Source organism: Dendropsophus ebraccatus, chromosome 14 (genome assembly GCF_027789765.1).
Source record: "Dendropsophus ebraccatus isolate aDenEbr1 chromosome 14, aDenEbr1.pat, whole genome shotgun sequence".
NCBI classification, from domain to species: domain Eukaryota; kingdom Metazoa; phylum Chordata; class Amphibia; order Anura; family Hylidae; genus Dendropsophus; species Dendropsophus ebraccatus.
The window spans coordinates 43,303,066-43,329,387 of NC_091467.1; the positions used below are offsets into that span (position 1 = coordinate 43,303,066).

The 26,322-nt window shown below is 43.4% G+C and overlaps 1 protein-coding gene across 2 annotated transcripts in view; it reads left to right on the forward strand.

Moving 5' to 3' along the window:
* SLC16A3 (solute carrier family 16 member 3) overlaps positions 1-26,322 on the forward strand; it is an 83,338-nt gene that overhangs the window by 54,113 nt on the left and 2,903 nt on the right. Inside the window, exons 1-3 of one of the 2 annotated variants that reach the window (XM_069953974.1) lie at positions 6,815-6,882; positions 22,624-22,865; positions 26,146-26,289. In XM_069953974.1, the coding sequence (XP_069810075.1) occupies positions 22,643-22,865; positions 26,146-26,289 (367 nt within the window). In that variant the 5' untranslated portion in view covers positions 6,815-6,882; positions 22,624-22,642. Of the gene's footprint in view, positions 1-6,814; positions 6,883-22,623; positions 22,866-26,145; positions 26,290-26,322 lie in introns of those variants that run through there. The other variant, XM_069953975.1, reaches the window with a different exon arrangement.

The following is a 26,322-nucleotide window of genomic DNA, read 5'->3' on the forward strand; positions in this document are numbered from 1 at the left end:
TTTTAAGTTTGCTTGGGGGTACCCCTTTAATTTATTCGACAGAGAAAACACAATACCAAATGTATATGGTTCTTGATATGTTTTACTAGTAAAAATAAAAACTTTTTTTTTTTTTTTGCTCTTTTTAGTTCTAAATTGCTTTTGAATCACAGTATTCTGACTCCTATTATTTTGTTTTTCCATTAATAGAGCTGTGTGAATGTTACGTTTTTTGCACATTCATTTAGTTGTTTATTGGTACTGGGGCACATTATGGAATTGCATTTAAATTCATGTTTTTTGGAAGGCAAGGTGACAAAATTACAGCAATGTTGGCAATGGCTATTCTTTCAATTTACATGGTCATTGTGCTGAATACATACCATTATCTAACCGTTTAGACATTTCAAGGCATAACAATACCAAGTATGTAATTTCTTAGTATATTTATTTTAAAACAATGCGGAAAAGGGAGGGGAACTTTAACATGGGGGATTTTAAGATTTTTTTTTACTACAATTACATGATACATTTTAGTCCCCCTAGGAATGTTGAATATGGTCAGTATTGCAGTATATTATCATTTTGCAAATCTCCTATTACACTCTGTCTATGGGAGTGGATAAGAGAAGCACAATTATGGCTCCACAAGGTCCTCTAACCCCTGCTGTCACTGAATAACAGTGATTGGGGGACATTTTTGTTAAAATCCAGACGCTGAGGTGTTTCAATACAATTATATTGTGTTAATGCAATACTCTGGGAGCTAAATACATCCAAAGCACATGGGGAGATTTACCAAGCAATCTTTGTTGCCCATAGCAACCAATCAGCACTCAAGTTTCATATATTCATGAGGCCTGGTAAAATGAAAGATGAACTGTGATAGGTTGCTATAGGCAACAAAGTATATTCCTACTGTAAGAGTGCTTGAGAAATCCCCCCCATTGTCACAGTGGCTGTTAAAAATAACAGGAGATATAACAGCGAAGAGAACACGGCAGCCTTATAGACTTAAAGGGGTTATACAGCGCTACAAAAACATGGCCACTTTCTTTCAGAGACAACATGGCTCTTGTCTTCAGTTCAGGTGCGGTTTGCAATTAAAGGGGTTATCCAGCACTACAAAAACATGGCCACTTTTCCCCCTACTGCTGTCTCCAGTTCAGGTGCAGTTTGCAATTAAGCTCCATTTACTTCAATGGAACTGAGTTTAAAAACCCCACCCAAACTGAAGACAACAGTAGGGGGAAAGTGGCCATGTTTTTGTAGCGCTGGATAACCCCTTTAAGCTCCATTCACTTCAATGGAACTGAGCAGCAAAACCCCGCCCAAGCTGGAGACAAGAGTGAGTCTGTCTCTAGAAGAAAGTGGCCATGTTTTTGTAGCACTGGACAACCCCTTTAATTGCTGGAATTTGCCTTTCAACTGCTGCACTCTCTCCCTGGCTACATCTCTCGATCACAGTGGGTCTCAGCAGACCTCCTGCAATCAATAACTTTTGACATGCCTGAGAATGTCCAGCTTGAATTAGATAGGCAGGGGTCACAACACTCCTATTGATCAGGTTATTGAAAAGGCTGCAGCCTCTCTATTGTTTACAACACTGCAGCACCTGCAGCTACTAATAGTAGGAAAATGCAAGACTCAATGTCATGCTAGTGCCAGTCTGAGAAACTGTATGGATCTAAAAAGCAACAAAAAATCTGTCAATATATTACAAAGCAGCATTTCCCATTTAGATTTTATTAATGACCTACCATCCGGATAGATAATCTGTATCAGATGGACCGGGTGCCAATACCTGGAGCCCCACAGATAAGCTCTTTGCCAAAGCCACAGCACCCACAAACTGGGACTGAAAATCAGCCCTGGTATTTCAGAGCACACATGCCAACTCGCAGTGCAGTAATAAGTTATGAGACGATGTTGTGAGTGCAGCATGGCTACATGTTGTATCATCACGGCCATGACTGGAATTACAGATAATAACACAGTAAATTCTGTCTCTGTACTGTGTAGCTGAGCTGCAGTTACAGATCGTCATCACTGTACATTGTACAGAGACAGACTGCTTCCGGCCCAGTCACCGTGCTGAGTTTAACACAACCACCACATACTGACTAATACCACCACATACTGACTAATACCACTGCATACTGACTAATGCAACCGTATACTGACTAATACCACCGCATACTAATACCATCGCATACTGACTAATACCACCGCATACTGACTAATACCACCACATACTGACTAATGTCACGACATACTGACTAATACCACCACGTACTGACTAATACCACCGCATACTGACTAATACCACCACATACTGACTAATCAGTATGTGGTGGTATTAGTCAGTATGTGGTGACATTAGTCAGTATACTGACTAATATCACCACATAATGACTAATACCACCGCTGCTACTAAATAATATCCACTGTACAAAGATTACTATCACCTCATACAGTCACATAGAGGTGGATGCAGCTCCACACAGGTTCTGTACACCATATACATTACACTGCAGTTACATCAGGTGACTCACAGGTGGCTCTTCTCTGATCAGAGTTCTTCCCTTTTCATCTTCTTCTTCATCTGCCCTGGGCCATTAGAACTTCCCCAAGCCACAAATCCACAGAATCTGCCAGAGAAACATATAAGGCTCCTCACTCTGGCACCATCCTCATCTCTATACTAACTGCACATCTGTATTGGTCCCTTTATACCCCTTTATTAGGTAGGCTGACTCTATATGACCCCCTTATAGTATATGCATCCCTCAATGTAGCCCACTTATAGATGGGCCCCCTCTCCCCCATGTTGTCCCCCCCTTATAGATGGCCCCCTATCCCCCTATGTTGTCCCCCCCACTTATAGATGACCCCTTCTCCCCCCTCCCTTATAGGTGGCCGCTTCTCTCCCCCCTCCCTTATAGATGGCCCATTCTCCCCCCCTTATAGATGTCCCCCTCTCTCTCCCCCCTCCCTTATAGATGTCCCCCTCTCTCTCTCTCCCACCCTCCCTTATAGATGTCCCCCTCTCTCTCCCCCCGTTATACATGTCCCACTCTCTCTCCCCCCTCCCTTATAGATGGCCTCCTCTCTCTCCCCCCTTATAGATGGCCCCCTCTCTCTCCCCCCTCCCTTATAGATAGCCCCCTCCCCCCTCCCTTATAGATGGTCCCCTCCCCCCCTCCCTTATAGATGGCCCCCTCCCCCCCTCCCTTATAGATGGCCCCCTCTCTCTCCCCCTCCCTTATAGATGGTCCCCTCTCTCTTCTCTCCCCCTTATAGATGGCCCCCTCTCTCTTCTCCCACCTCCCTTATAGATGGCCCCCTCTCTCCTCTCCCCCCTCCCTTATAGATGGCCCCCTCTCTCTTCTCCCCCCTCCCTTACAGATGGCCCCCTCTCTCTTCTCTCCCCTCCCTTATAGATGGCCCCCTCTCTCTTCTCCCCCCTCCCTTATAGATGGTCCCCTCTCTCTTCTCCCGCTCCCTTATAGATGGCCCCCTCTCTCTTCTCCCCCCTCCCTTATAGATGGCCCCCTCTCTCTTCTCCCCCCCTTAAAGATGGCCCCTCTCTCTCCCCCCTCCCTTATAGATGGCCCCCGTGCAAAGCAGATAAAAAAAATAAAAAAACTCACCTAACAACCCGCTCCCCCACCGATCCTCTCTTCTTCTCCAGCCTCCGACCGTCCCCAGGTGATGTGCGGCTGGGCCGATCGCACAGACATCAAGCAGGGGACAATTTTTTGATTGTCTGGGTGGTCCATAGAAGGTAGCAGTGGTCTTCTGCCGCCGCTCCTATTACACTAGGCAATGGCAAGCAGACCACTGCTATCGTTATCACTTTGTTCATGTTTAAAACAAAGATTAGCTGACATTGAGCATGTCGTCTGATCGTTGCTTTTAAACATGAACTATTACACCAAACAATTACCGGCCAGAATGGCCGGTAATCTGAAAAGTACAGCTAATAATCGTCTGGTGTTATAGTATCCTAACATTTGATGTACATGTATGTCATAATGTTGTGAAGGAAGTATTGAATGGGTTCAGGAGCTAAGCCTGGAGGAGCGGAGTCTGATTTTAGCTCTTTCACAGTGATGGGTAACTTTTTCAGCTTGGTATGTCAAAATTCGGCAAAAAAATAACTCGGGTGGTGTGTCACCACAACAAAAAAACAATATAATTTTGAGATATTTATAGTTTAAGTAACAAAAATAACACCCCCAGTCCCCATCTCTTAACCAGCATACACCCCCAGTGCCCCTGCCCCTCATCCCTTCACCATTACACACCTCCAGTCCCCCCTGCCCCCTTATCCCTTTACCAGCATACACCTCCGGTCCCAACTGGTCCTTCATCCCTTCACCAGCATACACCTCTGGTCCCAACTGGTCCTTCATCCCTTCACCAGCATACACCCCCAGTCCACCCTGGCCTCTCATCCCTTCACCAGCAAACACCTCCAGTTCTGACCGGTCCCTCATCCCTTCACCAGCATACACCTCCACATACACACCAGCATACCTATACTTCTCTGTATGCGATCGCATGTCAGCGAACATGGCTATGCATGTCCGTGCTGACACGCGTGTCATAAGTTCCCTATCATGGCTCTATGAGGTACATAGGAGCTGCTATCAGTAAGTGCAGTGAGTACATTTACTAATACTGTACAGTGAGCAATTTTACTATAAAGTGGCCAACCCCTTTAAAGGGGTAGTGCGGTGTTAAGCATTTATTCACTAAATAACACACATTACAAAGTTATACAACATTGTAATGTGTGTTACTTCAGTGAATGCCCCCCTTGCCCATGTTTCCCCCCACCCACGCTAGACCCTCCAGTGTGGTGCATTATACTTACGTATTCGATGTCGACCCCAGCCACCATCTTGGGGCGATCACGTCATCTTCAGGAGGCCGGACCACTCCAGCCCTCCCTCATGCCAGTCCCCCTCCAGTGTGTCATCAGCTACTCATCTGCGATTGGCTGAGCATAACATAACACTGCACTACCCCTTTAAGTCTGCCACAGTAATTTTAAAAGTTTTTGAAATCCTAACAGACGTAAAAGATAGACCTCACTGCTATCACCATGTGCTTTAATGTCCAAACTACTAAATTACACCATTATTTATCTCAAAATGGTAGAAAAACAACCAAAGCAAAAAAACTACGCACCCCAGAACAAAAAAATAAAGCTTAAAGGGTAACTATCAGAAGGTTAGAGAAATCTCATAGCCCCCTATTGTGTAGGAGATGCCGAGGATGAAGGTAAGTCTCTTACCTTCATTCTCAGCACCGTTCTGATAAAGTTAGTTGTTTGCTTCACGGCCCGGTATGACCGTCAGGAGCACAGGGGCACCGTTGGGTGCACTGCCCTGCCTCAATATCGACGATCTGGCTCGCCCTTGGACAGCCAGCTCCATTCATTATCATTAGAAAGGGCCATCCGGGGGTGGATCAGTGCTATGGGGGCAGGGCAGTGCTCCTGCACAATAGGGGGCTATCAGCAGGATAGAGTCGTCTAACCTGCTGATAGTTACCCTTCAAGGTGCCTTTGCACACACCAGATCCACAGCAGATTACACGCTGTGAATTCGCTGCGTGTATGTAAGTTAACCCCCCGCCGGCCGGAGCATACATTACCTGCTCTAAGCTCCTGCTTGTTTCGGGGGTTCCAGCATCTGATTGGCTGAGCGGGACATCCAGCCGAGAACCCCCGAAGCAAGCCGGATCGCGGAGTTGATGTATGCTCCGGCCGGCGGGGGGTTCACTTACATACATGCAGCGGAATGTCAATCCCGCTGCAAGTATGTACTCTCATTGGGATGAACGGGCACTGGATCCACAGTGGATTTCGCTGCGAATTCGCAACATGAAATGCGCTGCAAATGTAGTGTGTGTGAAGGCACCCCTAAAGTGAGTGTACCATCAGTCCCGGGCTGAAGCATTTGAGGCGGGCCGACCCACCTCCAGTGGGAGGAAACCCCTGCCCCTCTATGATACGGCTCCTCTATGATACGGCTCCATTGATTCTAATGGAACCGCGTTATAGATGGACCCCTGTCCTCCCATTGGGGGTGGGTTGGCCCGCCTCCAGTGCTTCAGCCCAGGACTGATGGTACACTTTAATAGCTGTAAGACTTAATTTACCACATAAGACTTAATTTCAAAACAATAATAATTAAAAAATAAATAAATATATATGTATATATAAATTTTGTATTTGTATAACTGTGCTGGGGCATGCTGCTGATCGCAATATAGGAGCAGTGACAGCGGGAAGGAAGGCAGCGAGCACAGATGCTTAAAGGGGCAGTAAGAATGCCAGGCAGCATATGAGCATATAATAAATGGGAATGTAAATAAAACCATGTAAAGGTATAGGCGGTGAATAAGTATCCATAGTACAGAAAGGAAATGTGCACAGGACACTGACAGCAAGCAGAGATAGTGAGAAGGGAGAGGAGCTGACAGGCTTCTCTATGAGTGGGAGCCATCATGGCTGCTCGCACAGCTCCTACCAGCCTGTTCAGAAGCAAATAGACTTAGAGAAGGAATCTAGATGTATTTTCTGCAGGAAAAGGCTCCATAACATAAATGGTAATAACTGTAGTAATGTATCTGCTGTATGCTGCATATATGTATATGGTATATGTGCACAGTGCCTGCTCCATCCTCCTCCTCCTCCTCCTCCTCTCCCTCCCCCACCCCGGGGATGCTGTGGAGCCCACCGGGCGGAGGATGCTCCGATCACTCTGACCTTCAGCCTGGGTGTAGGTGACAGGCGGTGACGTCACGGGAGGACGTGCGGAGTTAAAGCTCCGAGAGGCGGCGGAGTCCGGGAGAGGGAAGAGAGCGGAGCGGCTGCACCGGCTACAGGTGCCCGGGGAGAGGGGAGCAGCGGGGGCTGAGGGGTGCAGCGGAGCCCCTGTGTGCGGGAGGGATGGGCGGGGGGGCTCCACCTTACGTCTATGGAGATGAGTGCGATATACGTGTCGCTGCTGCTGTCCTCTATAGCGGACTGTATATTAGATGCTGGTTGGATATAGATTGGGATCCTGTAACTAGTATACGCTACTTTCTTATTTCTTATATTTTTATGCTACTTTGTATTAGTTTTCTATGTGCGATGTTATATTATTATATGTAATGGACTAGCAGCTCAGAGATATATATATATATATATATATATATATATATATATATATATATATATATATATATATAGTGTGCCAGGCATAGCTCACCATGCACAGAGCTGGCACCCAGGCAGCCACAGCCTGGTGTAATCCCCGGGGGGTGAGTGCTGGTGTGGATGGCAGCTGTCACTCGGGATGGATGGCCACGAATCCTGGCCCAGCTGCAGCCGATCTGCTGATCACAGATCCCTGGGGGCCACAGCTCAGGAATAGCCTCTGTGACCACAAGATTCTGCAGGTTGACAGCTCTTGCAGCCTTTGACAGCTAATACCAGGGTTGGACTGAACAGAATGGTTGGAGTTTCTAATATGTGAGACTGTACTCTTAATAGCACAGCTACTTTCTTGCAAAAACAGCACCACACCTGTCTTCAGGTTGTGTGTGGTATTACATTAAAGGGAATCTGTCAGCACCTGGGCCGGTCCCCAGGTGCTGACAGTATAGTGCAGATGTGTGTCCTACCTTTCTTTTTACCATCTGTGCTGTAGTTTGTCCAAGTGGTAGCAAGTGTCAAAGAGGAGTAGCAGTGAGGCGTTTGCCACACTTCGGCATGCCTCACGACTACTGCCTCCTCCGTTTGGCGTGCATATTGATTGTAGCCTGGGCTCCTGCTTCGGGCATGCATTCGCAGTAGCCGGCAAAGAGCGTGCGTGCCCACTTGCCAGTTTGCACCTGTGCCCTGGATCTTTGCGATCTGCGCACTTCTGTACGTGGTAACGCCATAGTGCTAAACGGAGCACCACTCCTCCATGTGTTCTCAATGTATAGAGGTAACATACAGTAGCCGCACACAGCTCTGGTGCTGGCATATCCCTCCAAGAGCAAGAGGCTTGTGTGGTAAAAAGCTATCACCCCCACCCCTTCTCTCCACTGAGATGGTCTGTCAGTTGAGAGTCAGGAGGCCCCCATACACCTTATACTGTCAGCTGAACTCTGCTGCTTTTAGAAAGTGTATGAGCACCTTTAGGGTCCATTCACATGTATAGGACCTGCAGGAGATTCAATGCTGCAGACTTTATGCTGTGTTCCATCATTTTATAATGATATCTGCAGCTTCAAATCTGCTACAGATCCTTTACATGTGAATGGACCCTTAAAGGGGTTATCCAGAACTGGAGAAAGCACAGCTACTTAAAAAAAAAAACAAAAAAAAAAACAGCGCCACACCTGTCCTCAGGTTGTGTGTGGTATAACACTTTAGCTCCATTCACTTGAATGCCTCTGAATTGCAAAACCACACCCAACCTGAGGAGATGAGTGGTGCTGTTTCAGGAAGAAAGTGCCCATATTCTTGTTAGCCTTTAATACGGGTTCTCAGACTGTAGCTGCTGCATGACAATGACCCCCAGCCCACATGTTGACCAATGGCAGCATGATAGTGTCAATGAAATGGCTTTTTGGGGGCCTAAAACTTTACGAGCAGATAATAGATAGGAGTCAGTAGTAAACTATGAAATATCATACCCATTCATATAGGTATCCAGCTGTACTGTGTAATAAAATCTGCATGCATTTTGATGCATTACTGCACTGTGTAAGTGCGGCCTAAGTCTGTGGGGGAGATTTATCAAATGCGGTGTAAAGTGAAACTAGCTCAGTTGCCCCTAGCAAGGGGCAACTGAGCCAGTTTTACTACTCACCATGTTTGATAAATCTCCCCCTGTGTTTCCACATCTATGTTCAGAATGCGCTTTAAACCCAATGTAAAACCACGCCCCCCTTTCTCCCCCAATAGCCGACATTGCGTCACTATTGAAGAAGAAATGGAGGCATGGGGGAGATTTATCAAACTGGTATAAAGTACGACTGGCTCAGTTGCCCCTAGCAACCAATCAGATTCCACTTTTCTTTCCCCTACAGATTCTTTAGAAAATGAAAGGTGGAATCTGATTGGTTGCTAGGGGCAACTGAGCCAGTCCTACTTTACATTAGTTTGATAAATCTCCCCCATGGTTTCCACCATGTTCAAATCACCTTCCAAATGTATATGTCAAAACACGGCCTAAGGGAGTGTTCACACATCCAGGTTTTAATTGCAGTTATTGGATACAAAGCCAGGAATACATTGTGTATGGAGGACGCGTATAACACAAGGACTGAGGGTTCTCGTACGTGTTCAGGCTTTGTGATGTACTTGGACAAAGTGTAGTGAATTAGAGAATATAAAGAACAGATGTTTCCCACTCCCTTTTATTCCTGAATACTGGTGTGGAATAATTAAAAACAACAAAAAAAAACCCCAAAGCATCTGTTCTTTATAGTCCCTAATTATGATCCACACCTGGCTTTGACTTAAAAACTGTGTTACAGAACCAGAATGTGAACAGACTCCTAAATCTAGGTGTTATTATTAGGAATTTAGTTTCAGTGGAAAAAAAACTAAATTAAAATTTTATTGCAGACAGAGAGATGGTTGAAGCGACTCTGTACCCACAATCTGACCCCCCCAAAACCGCTTGTACCTTAAGATAGCAGCTTTTAATCCAAGATCTTTCCTGGGGTCCGTTCGGCAGGTGATGCAATTATTGTCCTAAAAAATAACTTTTAAACTGGCAGCCCTGTGCGCCCAACGGCCGTGGTCTAGATTGTGTATGCATTAGGCTGGTACACCCTCTCTGTCCCTCCTCCCCGCCCTCTTCATCATTAGGAATGCTTCAGGCAGATTTTCTTCTATTCATCAGCTGTGTCAGCACGGCACATGGGCTGGATCGTTAAGGCAACTGTGCAATGTTCAGACAGGAGAAAATGTTTTAGTGGCATTCCTAATGATGAAGAGGGTGGGGAGGAGGGACGCAGGGCTGCAAGTTTAAAAGTTGTGTTTTAGGACAATAACTGCATCACCTGCCGAACGGACCCCACGGCAGATCTTAAAAGCAGCTATCTGAAGGTACAAGTGGTTTGGGGTGGGCAGATTGTGGGTACAGAGTCGCTTTAAAGGGAATGTGTCACCTAGATTTTCTTTTACGAATTAGAGCCAAATACTTAAACTTGTTCTTTTAATCTAATCTGTTTCTATTTTCTTTCATTTCTTTATTTCACTTTTTGTACCTTGTTATGAGGACTGCCATCTTACCATAGCTGTTTATAACAGCATTTAGTGACATGCTTTACAGCCTGGCTCATGGACATAGGCTACAATAGTCTGTCCCCTTGAGATGAATGTGAAACATTACTGAGTGTACTCTGTTATCTTTGAAGAGGTCATTCCACAGGGAGATGCCGTTGTTTTGTATTGATGCTATCTAGCTACTGGTGTCACCTGACGCTGTAATGTTAAACAGATCACTTTATAGCAGCTTCCTCTTATCACCACAGACACAACAGGAAGTCTCAGCTTAGTTTTAGCCACAGTGGTGAGAATGAAAAATGCAAGATTTTAGGATTATTTCATAATATAGATAGAAAATGGAAAATTAGAAAAACATTACAAAAAAAAATCTTCAATATGTTTGACATAAAACATAATTTAGCAGTCAGTCATTTTCTGATGACACATTCCCTTTAAGGGTGCGTTCACACGAATTCAGCGCTGCACTGCTCTTTTCCTGGTTTGGCGAGGTCGGGACGTAGTGCTGCAGAGCTGAATCAGCTTGGCATCACTGTGTCTCTAACTGAACTTACACATGTGCCCAGGGACAGTCTAAGGGCCCTAAACCAGGAGTGGATTAGAAAAGAGGAGACATCTTTGGGGGGGGGAGGATAGGTTTTGCAGGTAAACAAATGGATTATTAAAACGGATGTGGCTCTACATTATAAAGAGAAAAACATTTTAATACTTTTTTTTGTGTGGCTGACCACCTTTTTTTGTACCTTTTTGAATTCAACATACAAAAACGGTGCGAAAGAAAAGCGCAGATCCATTTGTCCGTCGCAGTCTCCTGGTCATTGCACCTCCCCCCAACTAAACAGGTGGCCTTTGTTCACTTAGACAGACCTGCATTAGCTCGGGCTATTTGCATAAAACTTATTAGCAGCTGCCATGACATCTGTTGTCCTGCACCGTTCTCTTCCTCATCCTTCATCTCCTATCGCGCTAGGAGTGGCGACTGCTGTATGGAGGATTAATACTCGGGTTACTTTAAGGGTTTTAAAACGATTAAATAGAGACTTAAATGGAAGCCTGTCATGGCCTTGTGTCGGAGTATAGATGTATGATCTATCTCTCTATCATCCATCGCTTTCCTACAGACCTGAGTGGCCTATTTATTAAGCAGTGATCAATCCTATCTATATCACTACATATTGTGGTACACTCTCCACAGCTGTCTGTATGGTTTTCCTGGTCACCCAGCTCTCCAGGATTTCTGCCTAGTTATCCAGCTATATGATGGCTATATCGCTCATTCATTCTGAAAGGACTGGGTGTCAGCTTATCTAAAGGAGTGTTCCCATCTGAGACATTCATTGAATATGCTTTTGCTGCGTTTACACGGAACGATTATCATTCGAATTTTTGTATAAACAATCGCATTTAAGCGATAATCGTACCATGTAAACACAGCGAACGATGAAACGACGAGCGAGAAATCGTTCATTTTGATCTTTCAACATGTTCTTAAATCGTCGTTCATCGTTCGCTAAAAATTCGCAGATAGTTTCGTGTAAACAGTCTTTCAAAAATTCACCCTATGTAAAAGATGGGCTTAAGCGATCTTAAAAACGATTGCATTAACGATTTTTCTTACGAATTTTCTTACAATTTGCATTAACGATTTATTCATCTAAACGCTGATCATTATAAAAACCAAATCGTTGCTTCAAAATCGTTAAACGATTGATTGGGCGAATTATCGCTTCGTGTAAACGCAACATTAGGATATTCCATAAATGTTTGATGGAGGCGAGTGATGTTGCATTTACATGCAACTATTATTGTGCAAATTTGCACGATAACGATCGAATTCAAACGATAATCGTACGTGTAAACGCAGCGAACGATCAAACGACAAGCGAGAAATTGTTCATTTTGATCTTTGAACATGTTCTCAAATTGTCGTTGATTGGACGCAAAAAAATGGCAGATCGTTCCGTGTGAACAGTCGTTCGCCGATTTAACCAATGTGTGAGATAGGCTTAAGCGATCACAAAACGAATCTATACGATAACGATATATTGTACCGTCTAAACGCTGATCGCTATGAAAAAAAAATCGTTAAAAAGTTGGGAAGGAGGTGGCTGAACAGGGCCGGTTCCAGGTTTTTGTGGGCCCTTGGGCGACAGAGCCTCAGCGGGCCCCTCATCCATCCACTATGTACCCATCATCCACACACTATGCACAATCACTTGAGACACCACTAGCACACACAAACACACATGATCAAGACACACACTGACTGACACTGACTGACTTACACACTCAGACACAACACTAACAGCTCAGTTTTCTCCCTGTTCCTCTCTGTCGGGCTGCTCTCCATTATCTAAATGATAATCGTTCGTTTGAATAGCAGTTAACGACTAACGACCGAACGAGAAATTGTTGATCGTTGAATAAGACCTGGACCTATTTTTATCATTGCTCGTTCGCAAATCTTTCGCATTGTATAAGAAGTCATTCGCAGTAGTGACGAACGCAATAGCGACGACAAGATGACCGCAAGAACGATCATAAGTACCGATTATCTTTCCATGTAAATGGGCACACAATTTCAGGTCTTTCGTAATAGCAGTCGTTTGGATCGATTATCGTTAACGATTATGCGAACGATAATCGTCCGGTGGAATAGGGCCCTTAGGTTGAGGACCTTCAGGTCATGTGCTCCGTCTGCTCTGTGTCTGCTCCGTCTCCTGTGTCTTCTGATGTTCAGGCCACTGGCCTTGCACTACGGTGAGGGGGCTGGACATTAGAACACCGGGACCCTCTCCCTTTCCCAGCCCCTAGGGGCACTGTGGGCCCCGGCACTTTCCCAGGTAATCCCTGTACTGACGCCGGCCCTGTGGCTGAATCTACTGTACCTACCTCCCCGGCTCCAATGCTGGGATCCACTGTCCTCCGCACCGATACCCCGGCCGCTACCTTGTCTGAGCGGGGACGTTGGTCGTCAGGCATCCTTAGCCAGTCAGTGGCTGTAGCTGGATCCCACCTTGGCCACTGACCAGCTGAATGAGCCTGACATGTCATGACCCAGGTCCCCACTCAGACCGGAAGCAGAACCGGGAACTGGAGTGGAGGAAAGTGGTTCCCAGCGCTTAAATTTGAATGGTATAACAATTTTTTGCACTAGAATCTTTCTGTGTAGTAGGGTCCTTAAAGGTGAAGAAAAGAGTCGAGGAGAGATGATTGAACATGCGCCTACCTCCCCGTTTTTTTTTTCTCCTTTAGGGTGCGTTCACACCTACAGGATCTGCAGCAGATCTGCAGCAGATTTGATGCTGTGTTCAGTTATTTAAATGAAATCTGCTGCAGAAAATCAGCTGCAGATCCTGTAGGTGTGAACGCACCATTAAGGACACTATTACACAGAAAGATTATAGTGCAAAAAATTGTTATATCGTTCAAATTTGAGTGATAATCTTAACTTGTGTATGCAGGCAATATTCAAACGCCTAACGAAAATTTGTTCATATGTCGTTGATCGCATTTTTTGAGCTGACCATAAAATCAATGTTAATCCTTCACTAATAGTTTGCAAATCTTTCGGTATATGATATGTACACATCATTTGTTCATAATTACGACCGATTGTATACTAGAGTATATGAACGACTGTAATTACAATTCGTAACGACTATTGTTCCCTGTATTGTGGTGAATGATTTCAGGTCGTTCGCAAAAGCGTTCACTTTCGATTGTTATTCTGAAAAAAACTAAAAAACGCTTTGTCTAATAGGCTTGTTCCCTCTTATACAATCGCACACAATGTACAGAATGATCAGCTGCAATACAAAGTATATGGGTATTATAAAGAGCATGGCAGATATCTAGCCTAAAGAGCAAGCACCCAAAAATAGGGCAGCTGTTGGTGGTACAGGGTTCAGGTTATTTCTGGTGGACGTGTGAGAGTCACTAAATGTCACTGAAAGGACAACCACCCTGACCCAGAAATCATTTGGGGCTGCGGACAGGGGAGCATTACTGGAATGCCTGCACAAACGTGGGTTAAGAATAGCTGGTGGGGCGGGTGTGGATTTGCCTCCTAAAATGGAGCGTATTCCTATTATTTTTCATGGAATGAACTAATGCAGATTCTGTACAATTGTTAGGAGGCAAATGTGTGAGAATTCTTAAACTGCAGTTTTGCATTGTTACCCTGAGGCTGGATTCGTTCCTGTGGATTTGTGGGGGCGATTCTGTCCTGCAGATCTGCAGCAGTTCACAGTACAATGCATGAGGATGATGATTTACACATCTAGCGAAAAAAAAATATGGTGCCAATTTATGTTGTACAAAAGCTACAGATTTTACCCATTTATTGTACAGGGTCGAATCTGTGGTGAAGCTTCAATACGACAGGTGCAGAGTTTGCTTTATAATGCTGTTGTATTGTATGGTTGATGTACAGTGCCATAATATTTCTTAAAGGGAGTTATCCCCAGATTTGAAGTTATTCCCTATGCATAGAATAGGGGATAACTAACTGGTGGGCATCATTGAGCCCCCTTGTCCCCCAAGTGAAATGCTCTGTCTTCACTTCATTCAATCTCTATGGGACGTCCTACCTTTGCCAGGTGCTGTATTCCGCTATTTTCGGATATCCCATACAGAGTAAATGGCATGGTAGTTGAGCTTGCTTGTGGCCTCTCCGTCCACTGACCCCCACTGATTGGCTTGTCATCCTATATTCTGTGAAGGGCTGTATATATATATATATATATATATATATATATATATATATATAGATATATAAAATTAAGATTTGTTGGGTAAAACTAAAGACTGGATAGTCTTAGCAGGAATTGTATGGGAAGAACTCCACTGTGTTTTAACATTTTTGTCTAAGAGTGGCCAGTATTGGCGGCATATAGCACCGTCAGCCATTACACAGTCATTCCCAAAATGAACGTTCCACAGTAGACGATCATTTGTCCAACATCATTGACCATAAAAAGTCTGTTTTAACTAACATTAATCAGGTGTGTATGGCCGGCTAATATTATTGCCCTGATGATTTCATATGGGACAAAATGGCTGCTATGGCCTAAGAGCAACTACATCCTGTATATTTATGGCCCTTTTAATAGTCATTCCCATTGATTAAGATATCTGTTAAAACAGATATTGTGTAAGATCTTAAAAGAACCAGTCAGTACAAAATACTTGATTATTTGGCCCTAAGCACTGTTTCCAGCCATAATTGCATTACTTATTGGCTCAAAAATGTACCTTGTAAGTCTTACCTATGTATAGTGGTTACATATATGGGTGGAAACAGTGCTCGGGCCATATAATCACAATTATAGCTGGGGGGCAGTTTTGTAGTGATTGGTTCCCTTTAGGGTGGGTTCACACTGAGGAATCCGGGAAGAGAAGTTTCCGCGGATTCCGTCGCTCTTCCCTGCTCATGATCGCTCGCATTTCTGTCTGTGCTATAGACTCTATTTACAGGCGGATTCTGCCGTCCGCTAAAAGAATTGACATGTCAATTCTTTTGCGGATGGTGGAATTCGCCCGACCAGAGAAAAGATGGGTGGAAATGGGCGTGGGGGCCAGCAACAGAATCCGCAGAATCTTCCCTGCGCAGATTCCTCAGTGTGAACCCACCTTTATAGTGAGACAAAACAGAACAGTTGTTGGATTGCAAAAGTTTCCCGAGTTAAGTTTTCACTGTCTCCCTATTGGAAGAACCTATCTGACGTCTGTAGGCTCTACGTGCCTCTTCTTGTCAGTAATTCTTTCTGTGTGATATCATGGTTGATTGATCTATGACAAGATGAGGCTGGTACACACTGCTTCCTGGTAGAGACTCCTGACTAGAGATAAGCAAACGTACATTAAGGGTGCGTTCACACCTACAAGATCCGCAGCAGATTTCATTTAAATAACTGAACACAGCATCAAATCTGCACCATCAAATCTGCTGCGGGTCTGCTGCAGATCTGCTGCGGATCCTGTAGGTGTGAACGCACCCTAAGGCCAGGTTCAGACTATGTAAGTGTGCGGCTGTATTTGCGGCTGTAATTGTGCAGCGGTATTTTTGGTGGTTCATGCGTACGCTGGAAAGTATACGATATACGGCTGCACAGTGCACACTATGTATGAATCTAAGGCCCTATCGTAAACGGACCCGTAAAAAATGAACAAGACCATTGTTTGCGGCTGGACATGCGGCCGTGGATTGACAGGCGGTCCGTACGGAGTACTTCAAAAATAGCCGGCAATGATGCCGAATGCCGATGCCTCTAATAGTTAATATATTAAATTAATAAAACACATTTTCTTTGTAATAAAGTCCCTTTCATTGTTCAATAATTTAATTCTACCAAATCCATCATTTTGCAATTAAATATACTGTTAAAATAAATATATATATAAATAAATGTATATTTATATATATATTTGTTTTTTGACAGTATATTTAATTGCACAATGATGGATTCGTTAGAATTAAATTATTGAATAACGAAACTAAATTTATTTCAACGAAAATGTGTTTTATTAATTAAATATTAATTAGTACAGGAAGCTCCAGTAAGCCGTTAATTCATATTGCCGGCAATAGAGCATTCTGTACTAATCAACACTTTACTTTAATTAAAACATCAAATGTTTCTTCTAATTATGTTATCACAATAGCATTATTAGAAGAAACATTTAGAATTATATGTGCGCTCAGCTGATTGGCTGATCGGCTGAGCGCACATATAATTAGCGGGTCCGCAGCACAGTGACTTCATTGTGCTGCGGACCAGCGAAGAGGACACATCGGGGTGAGTATACAGCTCTCCCCACCCCCTCCCCAGCACTGCACCCCTCCCAACAAGGAAGGGGGGTCACTTAACCCCTTCCTTGCTAGGATGGGTGCAGTCTGACATCAGTCTGGCCCCCAAGGGGTTAAGGGGGATGCAATACATCCTCCCTTAACCCCTTGGGGGCCAGACTGTAAGCAGCGATCTGTAAAGATGCTGCATACTGTAAGGAGCACAACACTGCTCACAATGATGGGTGTTGTGCTCCTGTTTGTGTGTTTTTTGTGTGTTTCTCCCTTTTTGTTTTTCAGATATCGGTATCCTGGGGATTACGTCGGATTCCGTGGACTACGCCGATGACCAGCGGTTTTTTTTTTTGTTTTTTTTTTTATAAAATGGTCAATGAGGGGTGTGGGGGTGTTTTTATTTGAATAAAATTTTTTTTTAACTTGTGTCTCGTCTTTATTTCTTAACTTTATAGACTTAGTAGTGGAAGCCGTCTAATAGACGGAATCCATTACTAAGTTGGGGCCTAGTGTTAGCCGTTATAAAATGGCTAACACTAACCCCCCATTATTACCCCAGTACCCAATGCCACCAGGGGTACTGGGAAGAGCCGGGTGCCAGTGGTCCCGGAGCGTCAAAATTGGCGCTCCTGGACCGGGCGGCAGCAGGCTGGTAAGATTTAGGCTGGGGAGGGCCTAAAACAAAGGCTCTTCCCACCCTGGTGTTACCAGGCTGTCGTTTGGTTTTTAACCCGGCTGGTTATAAAAATAGGGGGGACCCTATGCGTGTTTTTTTTTTTAATAAATAAATAATTAAAAAAAAAACGCATAGGGTCCCCCCTATTTTTATAACCAGCCGGGTTAAAAACCAAACGACAGCAGCCTGGTAACACCAGGGTGGGAAGAGCCATTGGTTTAGGCCCTCCCCAGCCTAAATCTTACCAGCCTGCTGCCGCCCGGTCCAGGAGCGCCAATTTTGATGCTCCGGGACCACTGGCACCCGGCTCTTCCCAGTACCCCTGGTGGCATTGGGTACTGGGGTAATAATAGGGGGTTAGTGTTAGCCATTTTATACCGGCTAACACTAGGCCCCAACTTAGTAATGGATTCCGTCTATTAGACGGCTTCCACTACGAAGTCTATAAAGTAAAGAAATAAAGAGAAGACACAAGTTAAAAAAAAAATTTATTCAAATAAAAACACCCCCACACCCCTCATTGACCATTTTATTAAAAAAAACAACAAAAAACCGCTGGTCATCGACGTAGTCCACGGAATCCGACGTAATCCCCAGGATACCGTTATCTGAAAAACAAAAAGGGAGAAACACACAAAAAACACACAAACAGGAGCACAACACCCATCATTGTGAGCGGTGTTGTGCACCTTACAGTATGCAGCATCTTTACAGATCGCTGCTTACAGTCTGGCCCCCAAGGGGTTAAGGGAGGATGTATTGCATCCCCCTTAACCCCTTGGGGGCCAGACTGATGTCAGACTGCACCCATCCCAGCAAGGAAGGGGTTAAGTGACCCCCTTCCTTGCTGGGAGGGGTGCAGTGCTGGGGAGGGGGTGGGGAGAGCTCTATACTCACCCCGATGTGTCCTCTTCGCTGGTCCGCAGCACAATGAAGTCACTGTGCTGCGGACCCGCTAATTTATATGTGCGCTCAGCCGATCAGCCAATCAGCTGAGCGCACATATAATTCTAAATGTTTCTTCTAATAATGCTATTGTGATAACATAATTAGAAGAAACATTTGATGTTTTCATTAAAGTAAAGTGATGATTAGTACAGAATGCTCTATTGCCGGCAATATGAATTAACGGCTTATGGAGCTTCCTGTACTAATTAATATTTAATTAATAAAACACATTTTCGTTGAAATAAATTCAGTTTCGTTATTCAATAATTTAATTCTAACGAATCCATCATTGTGCAATTAAATATACTGTCAAAAAATAATTATATATATAAATATACATTTATTTATATATATATATATTTATTTTAACAGTATATTTAATTGCAAAATGATGGATTAGTTTAAATTTAATTATTGAACAACGAAAGGGATTTTATTACAACGAAAATGTGTTTTATTATTTTAATAGATTAACCATGAGAGACATCGGCATCGGCATACTGCAGAGGATCGCAAACCCCGGTAATAGCAATTCATGTAAACTGTTTCCCTGCTTTCCCAGATGCATCCAGAGGTGTTTGCATCACTTTCTTAAGATTTTATTTGTTATTTTTAGTTGAACCAGATTTCCAAGTAAATGACCGTATGTTTTGAGCCGCATGTTTATTTTTTCCCACGGCCGTAGTTTCATCCGCACATTTACAGCCGCATAAAAAATACAGCCGCACAGTTACATAGTGTGAACCTAGCCCAAGTCTGGGTTTGTGCGAACCAGATCAATTGTCATTTGAATCCCACAGCCTGAAGAAGATAGATGCAGCCGTACCCATCTTCTCCAAGCTACAGGATTCAAATGCCGAGCGATCGGGTTCACACAAACTCAAACTTACTGTAAGGGTGGTATTACACGGAACGATTATCGTTCGAAAAATTGTTAAATCATTCGGATTTGAACGATAATCATTTCGTGTAATAGCAGGCAACGATTAAACGACCAACGAGAAATCATTGATCGTTTAATAGGATCCGGACCTATTTTTATCGTTTGATCGTTCGCTCATTGTTCGCACATCGTTCGGTGGAATAAGAATTCACAGCTGAAACGTACGCAATAACGAAGACTAAACGACCGCAAGAACGATCATAAATAACGATCATCGTTTCTTGTACTTGGGCGAACGATTTCGGGTCATTTGCCTTAGCGGTCGTTTAAGATCGTTTATCGTTAATCGTTAGTCGTCGGAAAATTGCTTGGTGTAATAGTACCCTTAAGTTTACCCATCTCTTCTCCTGACTGAAATAAATGTAAGAAGAATAACATTTATTTGCTGGAATACCCCTTTAAGTTTTTATTTATAATCTTCTTTGTATCGTCTTTTCTGCTCAGATTCTTTTTTTTTTCCTTTTTTTTTTTTCTTATTTGCTTTCCCCATTTTTTTCCCGCCTCTTTCTCTATATCCATTTTTTTTTTCATTCATGCATTCATGAAAAACCTTGTCCTTTTTCTTAATCAAAGTTCTATAGACCCCCATGAGAACCTGATCACCCAGACTGGATTCTGTATGTTGACATCTTCTCTTTAACAGGATCCTCTGCTTAGCTGCTGCTGTTCTTTTACTTAGTGTTAAAACTCAATAAATACACATTGTAAACCAAAATTTTTAATCTGACACATGTTTCGGAGATGTAGAAATGAGACAGCACAAAACACTCTGAATTATTAATCCCAGCATGGCATGATGGGGGGGGGGGGGTTGACAGCAGGGATGGGTCACATGAGTATGGTTTTATGCTACGAGATTCCACTCTGCTGCTGTTCAGGCTTATATGAAAGGCTAGGGCTAAGGCTGGGGTATTCCAGATACTCTGCTCTATTCTATAGGTGAAGTCAATAACATTGAAGGGTCTTCTGACAATATCCAGAGGTGCGATATTGTTTTTGAAGTTGATGTGTTGAAAGTAGAAAGATGGCAAGTGTAAGGATCAAAGTGATTTTGGTTGGACACAAACTGTTAGACAACTGGGTCACCGCATCTCCAAAATGGCAGGTCTTGTGGGATGTTCCCAACATTTGGTGGTTAGCTCCAAGTACGGGTACTCAGGAGAGTACGGGGTGCCAGAAATATATACAAATTTGTAATTTGCTTCTATTAAAAAATCTCAAGTCTTCCAGTACTTATCAGCTGCTGTATGTCCTGCAGGCAGTGATTCTTTCCAGTCTGACACGGTGCTCTGTGCTGCCACCTCCTGTCCATGACACAAACTGTCCAGAGCAGGAGATGTTTTTTTTTTTTTTTTTTTTTTTTCTTTTTAATATAGGGATTTATTTGCTACTGCTTTGGACAGTTCCTGTCACAGAAAGAGATGGCAGCAGTGAGCAATGTGTTAGACTGGAAAGAATACATCACTTCCTGCATGGCATACAACAGCTAATGAGGACTGGAAGACTTTAAATGTTTTAATAGAAGTAACTTACAAATATGTATAACTTTCTGACACCAGTTAATTTAAATACAAAAAAAAAATTCCGCTGGAGTACCCCTTTGTACTCTAGAATACAATGTTGAATTTTGAGACAGCCTGTGGCCATCTCTAGTATAAGGCAGCTTCAAATTATCGGTTATACTGCATGCAGTAGAGGAAGTCAGATAAGAGGCTTGGTGCTTGTGTAAGACAGGAAGTACATTAAAGTATATAGACATTTTCAAAGAGTAGTTTTCTAATGGCAACTATTCGCAAATGGGAAAGTTAAAGGGGTTGTCCAGTGCTACAAAAACATGGTCACTTTCTTTCAGAGACAACACGACTCTTGTCTCCAGTTCAGGTGGGTTTTGCTATTACAGGTGGGGTTTGTAATCACTTCAATGGAACTGAGCAGCAAAACCCTGCCCAAGCTGGAGACAAGAGTGGGGCTGTCTCTGGAAGAAAGTGGTCATGTTTTTGTAGCACTGGATAACCCCATTAAGCAATGTTAAGCTAATATGGTAACATGGAAACCCCTCCTTTCTCTCCATTGTCTCTATTCTGGTTTATACCAGTTGACTACCTTCTGTCAACTTTTTCTTGAGAAAGAAGCATAGACTTTCACAACGGTAAATGTACAAAACATGATCACACACCCAGTTGTCACTACAGAAGAGGGTGTATATGAATATAAATAAGTACAAAACAAGTACAATATAATTCATAAACAACCTGATAAACCAGAGTCTAAATAAAAAAAAGAGTATCTAACTACATAACTATATCCATCATTGCAGATTTGCGTATATAAAATAGCCATTTTCTGTCTCAATAAATATTTACAAAACAACCATTAAGTCATCAATGTAAAAAAAAAACAAAAAACTACAGGTCCCTGAATGTGAGTTTTGCATTTGCTTCTTCGGGGGGATTCTACCCCTATCCAGTATTGGCACCTCCATTGTCTATCTCAGCTGAGCTCTACTGACATGCATTCAGCTAAACTGAACCTAATTGAATGCAGGTTGCTGCTTGTGGAATTTAACTGCATCCACTGGAAAAGGATGGTACTGTGTAAGATGTGCTTGGCAGCATAGTGCTACCTTCAATTAATAGGTATATAAAACTTTTACAGTTTATCTTCTAGTCTTATCCAGTATGAGTGGACAGATAGCGAATTTAGATTGTGAGCCCTAAAGGGGATAAGGGTCAGAATTGACAAACCATGTAAAGTGCTGCGGAATTAGTTGGCACTATACAAATATATACGGTAAATTATTATTGGCTGATAATGGTTGCCAGCAAGATGTTGCTTTTGTAGCTGTACCTTTTGACTGTAACTTCTGCAACCATCCATACAAGGTTTTCTATACACTGCAGGAATACAAGTGTGCAAGGATGTAGAATGGTGGCTAGTAATTTAAGACAACAATCTTGAACCCTCTTTATTCTTCATTGCAGGTGGACAGAATAGTACACCATGGGGGCAGTGGTGGTGGATGACAATCCGTCCAACGTTAAAGCGCCAGATGGAGGCTGGGGATGGGCAGTTCTCTTTGGTTGTTTCGTCATCACAGGGTTCTCCTATGCTTTTCCTAAAGCAGTCAGTGTATTCTTCAAGGAGCTCATCAGAGAGTTTGGCATTGGTTACAGTGACACAGCATGGATATCCTCTATCCTACTGGCTATGCTATATGGAACAGGTAAGAGCTCTTGTGTAAGGGTACAGTCACACGTATTTAATAGCTCAAATCCGCTGCAGAGTAAGTACATGTGTATATATGCCCTGTCTTATGATAAATCATGGAGATTCGCCCACTAGAGGTCCAGTAAGCAGAAGCCTGGGACATCAAGGCACTGAACGGCTGGAGGCAAGCTACCGCATCAAGGATGATGGGAAGAGTAGTTCATATAAATTAAACCTTTTATTGCAGGATGATGTGTTTTGAGGTTGCCCTCTTTATCGGATCCTTGATTCTGATAAATCATGCATATTATAAATGACTTGGATAATATATTATTGAATAGCATATAAATGGGTCTTTCCTTTGTCTTGACCTTTATTAAAGGGGTTATCCAGCGAAAATCTTTTTCTTTCAAATCAACTGGTTTCAGAAAGTTTTATATAGATTTGTAATTTACTTCTACTTAAAAATCTCAAGTCTTACCATACTTATCAGCTGCTATGTGTCCTGCAGGAAATGTTTTTTTCTTTTCAGTCTGACACAGTGCTCTCTGCTTCCACCTCTGTCCGAGACAGGAACTGTCCAGAGGTGAAGCAAATGCCCATAGAAAACCTTTCCTGCTCTGGACAGTTCCTGTCTCGGACAGAGGTGGCGGTAGAGAGCACTGTGTCAGACTGAAAAGAAAACATTTCCTGCAGGACCTGCAGCAGCCGATAGGTACGGCAAGACTATCTTTATGAAACCAGTTGATTTGAAAGAAAACGATTTTCGCTGGACCACCCCTTTAACTAGCCAAGGTGCAGAGCAGCTGCAAACCCAGGTCCTCTGTGCAATACATGAAATATTCATTGGTTTTCTTATGCCCCATGTAAGGTGGAGAGCCACGGGTTGGGGGGTCACTGGCTATTTCCAAACTACAACTAAGGGAATGATGGCGGTGTATTGTATGGCTGAGAACTGGTATCATTTCTCCTGCCTGGTTGAGGTCAGTGGCTTTTGCCTAAATAATTTTACTTCTATAGTGTATGACACTAGGCTGATTGCAGGGATGATGTAAGGGCCCTATTCCACCGGACGATTATCGTTCAGATTATCGTTAAATCGTTCGAATCTAAACGATAATCGTTCGGTTGAAATGCAGTAACGATTAACGACCGAACGAGAAATCGTTGATCGCTTTATAAGACCTGGACCTATTTTTATCGTTGCTCGTTCGCAAAACGTTCGCAAATCGTTCGCATTGAATAAGACATCGTTCGGTCGTTCGCAATAGATACGAACGCAATAGCGAATAAATACGGAAGAAGAAACGATCGCAATTACGATCATAAGTAACGATTATCGTTCCATGGAAATGAGTGAACGTTTTCAGGTCTTTCGCAATAGCGGTCGTTTGAGATCGTTAATCGTTAACGATTATGCTAACGATAATCGTCCGGTGGAATAGGGCCCTAAATCTGCTCCATTATATTTATTGTGTTCCCAATATAGATTGTGTGCCAACCAACCAGTAATAGGAATATGACACAGTAGCAGAATGATCTGCATGTGAGTGCTCAGGATGATTCCCTTGGTGATTTCCATAGCCAGCGGCTGATGGGATTGATTAACTGTAGAACGCTCCTTTCCAGGAGAAGTGGAAATAATTGCTTGTGAGTCATCTCCACCGCCAACTCCCAGGTGCCATCGCCTGACAAGGGACAATAGAACTGGATGACAAAAAACACTCTGGGGAAGATTTATCAAAGATGGTGTAAAGTGAAACTGGCTCAGTTGCCCCTAGCAACCAATCAGATTCCACTTTTCATTTTCCAAAGAGTCTGTGAGGAATAAAAAGTGGAATCTGATTGGTTGCTAGGGGCAACTGAGCCAGTTTCCTCTTACACCATGTTTTATAAATCTCCCCCTCTGTGTATATTCACATAATGTATTTTTAGGGGTCAAAACCATGCTTGTATTGACAATCAAACCCTACCTCAAATTTCCAAAATCTGACATAGATTATTTTAGATTGGCAAAATGGTACGATTAATCTCATTCATACTTGATGATGCTGGATGACACCGGGCGTTCTGTAAACCCAGCTGTGTCACAGAACGACCGTTGTCGGGGAAGATCCTCCCGGCCGATACTGCAGTACCAGCCCAATGAACTTCATTTATGTTGAATTGGGATGTGGGTGCATCTGTGTGCGCCCGCATCCCAATTCAGCATAGCACACAATGGAAATGGTCATGTCAGTTTTCCGTGCGGCCGCTTGCAATCCCGGCCGGAGCATATACTATGTGTATACACTCCAGCCAGGATTCCATTCATTTTCAATGCAAAGTATCTTTTAAATTATTCACGGCCGTTGTTGCAAATTACAACAACGGCCGTAATTAATTGAAAAAACGCTTTGTGTGAACGTTGCCTCATACTGTAAATCCTATCTGAACACTTTGTAGGGAGGAGAATACCTCTGCACTACATGTGATGGCTTGTGCCATATATCATCCCCCCCAACCCCCCCCAAAAAAACAACTAAAAGTATATGTTATGAGGTACAAAGCAAGCTATAGCACATTGCCCTACTGGAAGGGGTCTTTGTATGTGGGGATCTATTATTTATCTTTTTTTACTTTAGATTATTTTTGCCAAGATATTTTTTGCCTCCACTGGGTAGCCTGTGTTATTTCTCGTACAGAGCCGGATAAGCTGAATCAGGATAAGGACTTGGTAATCCAGCCTAATATACTGTTTGCCGGCTGAGGAAAGAACGCTCGACCCCCCCCCCCCTCCCCCCGTGGAGCCCTGGATATTTACTCTTTCCTAGAAGTCTTGGTCCCGGGACGGAGATATCGCCCTCAAAAGCTGTGCGCGCACTCACCAGAGATGAGTCAGACGCCCATATAAAATGACGGCTCCAGTCATTTTCTATGGACATCGGACTTATCTCTGGTAATTAGCATAAAGCACGCGCTCAGCTTCTGACAGCGATATCTCCGTCCCAGGACCGGGTCCAGGAGTGGGACTTCCAGGAAAGAGCAAGTATCCAGGGCCCCACGGGGGTCGGGCAGGCTCTGCCCCGGCACACAGCATGACAGGTTCCCTTTAAGCATGCGATCATACGATATGTATTTTGTTTAACAATCTTTTGTTTTACATTAATGAGATCAGAGTCTTCTAGGAAAATGTATGATAAGTGATCACAATCTAAACTGACATTGTGTACATTTGTAAAGGGAAGAAGTAATTCCTAATATTACATATTTTACAGATTTTGCATGACAACTAACTGGTATATCTTGTGTCATAGGTCCTCTGTGTAGTATCTGTGTGAACCGGTTTGGGTGCCGGCCAGTAATGATGGTTGGCGGTCTATTTGCCTCACTTGGGATGGTGTGTGCTTCCTTTTGTACAAGCATCATCACAATCTACCTCACTGCTGGAGTCCTCACAGGTAGGTTACAATATCTTTCAGTAACTTATGGGC